Source organism: Bos indicus, chromosome 1 (genome assembly GCF_029378745.1).
Source record: "Bos indicus isolate NIAB-ARS_2022 breed Sahiwal x Tharparkar chromosome 1, NIAB-ARS_B.indTharparkar_mat_pri_1.0, whole genome shotgun sequence".
NCBI lineage: Eukaryota > Metazoa > Chordata > Mammalia > Artiodactyla > Bovidae > Bos > Bos indicus.
This window is the reverse complement of record NC_091760.1, coordinates 77,113,978-77,121,991: the sequence shown is the minus strand read 5'-3', so window position 1 is coordinate 77,121,991 and position 8,014 is coordinate 77,113,978. Positions and strand designations below refer to the sequence as shown.

Below are 8,014 nucleotides of genomic sequence, written 5' to 3'. Positions count from 1 at the left end.
GAACCACCAGGGAATACTTATTACCTAATAGAACTCAATAAATAATATATTTGCTAATTAACTCTAATTATTAATGCCAATAGATTGAATATTCAAGTTTGTCATTTTTTGTCATTTCTAAGGTATTGTCTCAGAGAAGGTTATGGCACCCCACTCCAGTACTCTTGCCTGGAAAATCCCACCGACGGAGGAGCCTGGTAGGCTGCAGTCCATGGGGTTGCGAAGAGTCGGACACGACTGAGTGACTTGCCTTTCACTTTTCACTTTCATGCATTGGAGAAGGATATGGTAGCCTACTCCAGTGTTCTTGCCTGGAGAATTCCAGGGACAGGGGAGCCTGGTGGGCTGCCGTCTATGGGGTCACACAGAGTCAGAAACGACTGAAGTGACTTAGCAAGGTATTGTCTAAACAATGCTATAGAAATAACACAAGTGAAAAGTAAAAAAAAAAAAAACAGAAATCACCGAAAATTTCATTCACCATCTTAAAAGTCAGGCACAAGTTCTTATTTTTTTTTAATTATTAGTATCCATATGTATGCTAACAATATTTATATAGTGAAAGCACACTATAATACAACTTCAAAAGTCGATAAAATTTCACTTTCCTCTAAACAGGGAACATATTCAGTGTGATATACCTTTTGTGTAATACATATTATTGAGTTGAATAAGAATTTTAAGAGTAGTCTCTATAGCCAATATTTTTAATGAGTGGACTATAATTTACCTAACTAAATTCATTATAGCCATAACCATAGTTTCCAGTCTGCAAAAAAAGCATCCTAATTTATGACTGTTATATAGATCATTGAATATCTGTTAATTTTAGTGCTAGTTTTCTCTTTAAATAGTGTCTCAACTTGAATAAATTATTTTGGTTAACTTTTTATTTTATAAATAACATTGTGAAGGACATCTTTTCATATATAGTTTTTACTCTTCTGGCATTATTCCTCTGGGAGAAATTAACAAGATTAGGATTTAGTCAGGTGGAGATATTACAAAATAAACTGTAAACTCTTCCGTTTTGTGTGATTCTTTTAATAAAGAAAATGATAATCTGTTCATTTTCTTATAATTTCTCTTTAATTATGTTCTGTCATCAAAGTTCAGATGGAATTAGTCAAATTGTCCGTCTGTCTGTGGTTTCTCTACAAATGGATTTTAGGATCTATCAAAAACAACCAAGGCAAAAATGTCTGTTCTCTATAAAACTTTATTTTACAAGTAGCTTCCAAACTGTGGTTTGATTGATCAACGTATGCATGAGCTAAAGTAAGTATTAATTTTCCACATTTCCTTATTTTTATGAATTAAATTAAAATATCTTATAAACTCCCAACTCAGGAATGTCAAAAAGTTGATTATCAATGTTTAAAGGACTCCTATCCTTCTTTGGCACCTACATGGTCCTAACTAATAGGCTCATATGGAGAAGTCTTAATAGTCTGGGTTATTTCCGTCACTATCATTGTTTTCTTTGGTTTCTCAGGAACTGTGTTGTGAAGTATAACTTTCATGGTTGATGTCTTCCTGGAACACAGGGATCTTCAACTTTCCACTACAACTGGAGTTCTTTGAGTATAGCTTCTAAAGGAAAATGCATGGCTATTTTCTCTTTGATTGGCAGGGAGACCACACCTAGTCGGTTTCCAGGGTTACTCTATGTTTTAGTCATCTATGACAAATCGCCATAAACTTAGTATCTTAAACAACAAACATTTATTTCTCATGATTCTGGAGGCTGAAAAGTTCAAGACCAAGACTTCTGGCTGGCAGACCCAGTGTCTGGTAAAGCCTGCTTCTTGGTTTGCAGATAGGTGTATCCTCATATGGTAGAGAACAGAGAGAGAGAGAGGGAGCAAATGCTTCAATCTCTTCTTACAAGGACACTAATCCTATTTATGAGGTCTCCACCTTAATGACCAATTACATCCCAAGACATCACCTCCTAAAACAATCACATTGGGGGTTAGGATTTCAACAGATGAATTTGGGGAGCAGAGACACAAACTTTTTGATAACGTTCTCCTTTTGTCTAGTTCCCAGGGCTTCCTTGTGAATAATTCTACCTAATTCCCTCAAGGGCATACGTCTTGCAGAATACTGTCAGTGCATTTTGGGTTTATCTTCCAGAGCAGCTCTAACTCCATTTGAAGTACATAAAGCACACAATGCTATTAATTACTCTTAATGGGGAAGATAGGCTAGAACTAAATATCTCCAAAGCCTAGTTGCCATCTGGAGGGTGAAGAATGGAATAAATGCTAGATGCTTTATTTTTTGTTGTTGAGATAATATTAGTTTGATAATAATATTAGTGATAATAATGCTTTTAAATGATATCAATTGAATCTTTTTATTTTTTTGCTTTTTCCTTTACATATCATAATTTATTTGCCAGCTATAAGAAGCCCTGTTAGGTGCTGTGAGGAATCTGATACTTACGTGGGATGGTGGATGGGATCAAGGTAAAACTTTATGAAGTGGTCTTAAGAGAATCACTTTCTATTAAGTAGCTTAGAATCTAGTCTAGTGGTTGAAAGCAGGCTCTATGGATTCAGATCCCAGCTCTGTCACTTACTATCTGTGGTCAAATCAGTTGATTTCTCCATACTTTAGTTCTCTCGTCTGTCAAATGGTTAACAATGACCTTCTGGGATTGTTATGAAGATTGTATGTTAATATGTATTATAATATTGTTAATATGATGGTAAAAGGAACTTAGAAGAATATATGATGCATAATAAATTTTAACTATAATATGGTGTGAAAAGCACAAACAATATATAAAAGGAAAATGAAAGAGAAATTAGATTCTCCTGGGAGGAACAGCAATGTTCTCACACAGGAGATAACTAAATTGATCTTTGAATAATGGGTAGAAATCAAAACAGGTAGAGGTAAGATCATTTCACATGAGAAAAGTGTAAGTACATAGAGGTTTGGGGTTTTTTTTTATTTGAAAAAAATTCCTTAGCCTCATATGTGAGGCAAATAGGATGCAAGAGAAGGTTTTCAAGTGATGCAGCATGATATTATGTTGGAAATACGAGTTGAGGCAATCAAAAAATCTTATACACCAAGTTAAAATACTATGATCTTACCCTCTTAGGTAACAAAACATTATCAGAGCTTTTCTGAGCAAGTAACAAATAGAGTCTTGCAGTTTTTATGGAAACTATAATAGCAATGCTATGCCTGGTTCGGAAGGGAAAGACACTGTAGACTGGTAGATTTCTGAAAGTGTTTGTGCGTGATGACTGAGCAGGGAGAGTTAAAGATAATGGTGGCTTTCTGGCTGAGTGACTGAAAGAATATTTATCCTATTAACTGAGCTAAGAAAAATACTGTACACATTGAGAATAATAAGTAAGGGAAGTCTGGCCTTTAGGGCTGTCAATCCTGTATGTTTCTACTAGTCTAAATTTGGCATGCAGATGGTACCATTATTATTATTGTTGCTTAACATTTACTGAGTGTCGACAGCAAGCTAAGCCTGGTGTGGAACATTGGAAGGCACGCATATCTCCACATTTCCACTCCCACCTCCATCTGGTCCCTTTGCTTTGTTATTGTCATATTTTCTCAGCACTTATAAGTTGGTCACTGGTTTGTTATTCATTTAATAATTACTAAGTATGAGATGGCATTCATTTATCAATCAGTAAGTCATAATAAATGGGTACATGGGCCTAATATTTTGTTTAAATAAGGGTTGCCGTACCTGTATTACTTAGTGCTTTGCAATTTTGTGACAAGGTTTGCATTTGTTGCTCATTCAGATCTTAAGAAAATATGAAGCCACTGTTTTGTTTCAAAATATTTAAAATCACAGAAACATGAATAGAATAATATTACAGATTAATATTATTAATAACGTTATCACCGCTTCAGACACACACATATACATTTTTTAAATAAAGAGAAAGAACATTATATTATCAGATAAATTCAAAATCGCTTTCTTTTTCTCTGCCCAGTACTAACTACCTCTCTCTATATAGCTTCCAGAAGTAATCACCATGAAAAACCTAACATATCTTATATCTTTCTAGCCAATTATATTGTACTTTTATTACCTATATGTGCATCTTCATAGAACATTTAGTATGATTTTGTGTATTTTAAATTTTTAATTAAATTATTTTATTCTGTGTGTTTAAATCTAAAAATTGTTCACTCAACATTTTATTCATGATCTTTACAATTAAGCTTAGCTATTGCCTATTAGTAAGTCTCTCAATTCAGGGATAAATTATAAATTATTTAGCCATTTTCCTGTTTGTAATATTTTGACTGCTTTTGATTTTTGCTATTGTAAACATTATTTCAACAAAAATCTTTGTATGTGTACCATGTGGCACATATACAAGGATTTTTTTCTAGCTATTAGAATTCAAATTACTAGGCCTTTGGATATTAATGCATATTCACATTTTTAACTGTAATCAATATCGCAAAATTTACTCTGTAATATGATTGTACTATTTCACACTTCTAGCAGCAATGTATCAGACTTTCTGTTTTCCACAGCATACACCATGATCTGGTATTGTTACCTTCTTTTCATTTTGCTAATCTTATGGTTGTAAAATGGAACATCATTACTGTAATATGTATTCCCCTGATTGCTAGTGAGAGTTAAGATCTTTTTAAATCCTTATGGGGCTTCCCTGGTGGCTCAGATGTAAAGAATCTACCTGCAATGTGGAAGACCTGGGTTCGATCCCTGGGTTGGGAGGATCCTCTGAAGGAGGGCATGACAACCCACTCCAGTATTCTTGCCTGGAAAATCCCCACGGACAGAGGAGCCTGGTGGGCTACAGTCCATGGGGCCGCAGAGTCGGATACGACCGAGCGACTAAGCACATAAACACAGTATATCCTTAAGAGCCATTCAATTTTCCTTGTTAGTGAACTGCCTTTTCATATATTTTGCCTACCTTCCTATTGAGTTATATTCCTATTAATTTTTAGCTGCTTAATTGAAATTTGATTGATATATAATAAAATGCATATATTTAAAGTATGCAAGTTCATAAGCTTTGGTGTAAATATATATCAGTGTAGTCAAGGTAATTATTGGTAGAAGCTTTTAACATATTCTTAGCAATAAATTTGTTTGTTAAATATTTTGTAATATATACTACCATGATCGGGCTTCCCTTATGGCTCAACTGGTAAAGAATCTGCCTGCAATGATGGAGACCTGGGTGTGATCCCTGGGTTGGCAAGATACCCTGGAGAAGGGAAAGGCTACCCACTCCAGTATTCTGGCCTAGAGAATTCCATGGACTACATAGTTCATGGGATCACAAAGAATCAGAGACAACTGAACGACTTTCACTTTCAGTTTTCACTACCATAATCTGGCTCATCATTCATCTTACTAGGTCGTCATTAGTCATAATAATTTAAAAACTTGATCTAGTTCTTTACTAGTCTAATTTTTAATGGATTTTGCTAATTTTGTATATCAAACTAATACTTTTTAAATCTAAGAGTTCAAAGTTATCTTACTGTTTTCCTCTAATAGTTTTAAAATATTTTTCTCATTTTAAAATAACTAATTCATGTGGATTTACCTTTTATGGGAAAAGGAATGAAACTTAATCTTTTCTATACAGATAGTTGTTCCAGCACACCATTTACTGAATTCCCTCTTCATTCCTCATTGATGGGTAACATCATTTCTATCATATATTAACAATTTTTTTGCATAAAAATTGTTTTGGAGAAGTCTAAACTCCAAACATTGTATTATTTCTCTATTCCTGGGTCAATAGCAGAGAGATATGATTGTTAATACCTTAAACTATCATATTAGGAAGGTTTCTCTCCGATTATTATTATTCCATATCTTACTGCCTGTTTTTATTCCTTAGTCTCCCAGTTCCATTCCCTCTCTCTCTCCCTCTCTTTTTTCCTACCTCTATCTCTATCTCTCTCTTTTTCTCTTATGATCTCAATCAGAATTGCATTAAATTAATAAATTAATTTTGAAGGATTGACATTTTAATATTAGTATTTTTCACTTGAGAATATTGTTTTCTATTTATTCAATCTAATTTTAGAGTCTTCAACTTTGTTTCACAAATCCCACTATGATTTATAATCTTTGTGTTATCTTAAATGACTTATCTTGTTCTATGACATTGTTATTTGGATGTGGCTGAAATATTTAAATTATATTTATTTTTGTGAGTTGACTAGATAACATGAAAATCCTATTGTATTTTCTGTGCCTTATCTCCATATTCTCATTGTTCTAAGTAAATGATATTAACTTTTTATTTTCTAATATCTCTTTTCCTTTTATCTTGTTTCATGAGTGTGAAATGGTAAAATATTGGCTGTTATTGACAATAGTGATTAATTCTTTCATTAATTAAAAGGCATCTCCAGGTTCATCTTAGAACATTATGTTTATGATTGTCAGTAGTAATTTCATTAATCACTTTAAGGAAATTTCTATTCCTACTTTGCTAAAACATTCTTATTATTATTTTAAATTATCAATAAATGTTTAATTTTATTGAGTAGCTTTTTATTTATTAAGCTAATCTGAATATTTCTCAAATTTAATCTGCTAAAATACATAATTAAATCAATTACAGTTTCATTTGACTATAATTTCTCTCTTATGGTAAATCCCACTGACTGATGATATAATCCATGCACACACACACACACACACACACACTATTGTATTAAAGTTGCTTAACTTCTTTAATACGTTTAGATTTTATGTTCATATGTAAAAATGTTCTATAATTTTTAAGTGTCATAGTTTTACCTGTCTCATAAAATTAGTTGCACCAGGTTTCCCTTTTTGAGTCTCTGCAATATTTAGTGTAATAAATAGTACGCAATTTTATTTTATTAATTTATGCTTTTATCTTCTACATTCCATGTACTTGTGTTTATTCTATGGTTCTTTTTCTGGCTTCTTGATTCAAACTTTAGCTCATTTACTTTCATTTTTTCTTTTTTCTTATCACAGACTTTGTTTTGTCTGCTAGCAAGTATTCAAGAGTTTTAAAAATTTATTTGAAGCCTGATAAATATACAGTTGTAAACTCCATGTTGAAGGCCAAGAAAGCAGTGTTGAAAGGTGTCCACAGCCACAAAAAAAAGAAGATCCGGACGTCGCCCACCTTCCGGCGGCCCAAAACACTGCGGCTTAGGAGGCAGCCCAAATATCCTCGGAAGAGCGCCCCTAGGAGAAACAAACTTGACCACTATGCCATCATCAAATTCCCCCTCACCACTGAGTCAGCCATGAAGAAAATAGAAGACAACAACACACTGGTATTCATTGTGGACGTCAAGGCCAACAAGCACCAAATTAAACAGGCTGTGAAGAAGCTCTATGACATTGACGTGGCTAAGGTCAATACTCTGATCAGGCCTGATGGAGAGAAGAAGGCATATGTTCGACTGGCTCCTGACTATGATGCTTTGGATGTTGCCAACAAAATTGGCATCATCTAAACTGAGTCCAGCTGGCTAATTCCAAATATAAAAGTTTTCACTATAAAAAAAAAAAAAAAGAATTTATATTTTCTTTCTAGCATTCATGTAATTATATGTACATAATTAGATACAATATATACAAATTATATAAACACTAAATAATAAAATAGCATAAATATATGCATATTTATATATAATTGTCTTATACATATTTTTATATCTGCCAAGGCAGTTCAGGATAGTCACCTAAACAAATAATACTGAAACTATGATATTTTTCTACAAAAGAACTTTCAGTGTCACTTTGCACTGTAAAAGATTAAGCTGAAATGAATGATAAACACAAATATCAAGTGTAAACATATAAAACTGATAGAAGAAAATTCTTGTGATCTTGGGTCAAACAACAATTTTAAAGCTACAACACAAAAATGATGACTGCAATTTTTTCAAAAAACTGATAAAATTGGACATCTTCAAAATAAAAGTCTTGCATTTCAAAAGACACTTTAGAAAAATAACAGAATAACTT

General features: G+C 33.0%; 1 protein-coding gene across 1 annotated transcript; it reads left to right on the top strand.

Moving 5' to 3' along the window:
* The first annotated feature begins 7,074 nt into the window (after positions 1–7,074).
* LOC109566006 (large ribosomal subunit protein uL23-like) lies at positions 7,075–7,562 on the top strand. The gene has a single exon (XM_070790063.1). The coding sequence runs from the start codon at positions 7,090–7,092 to the stop codon at positions 7,498–7,500; it is 411 nt and encodes a 136-aa protein (XP_070646164.1). The 5' UTR covers positions 7,075–7,089; the 3' UTR covers positions 7,501–7,562.
* The last annotated feature ends 452 nt before the right edge of the window (positions 7,563–8,014 follow it).

Bases quoted from the DNA above. Each gene is read 5' to 3' on its own strand.
- LOC109566006 (XM_070790063.1), top strand. From the start codon at position 7,090: ATGTTGAAGGCCAAGAAAGCAGTGTTGAAAGGTGTCCACAGCCACAAA.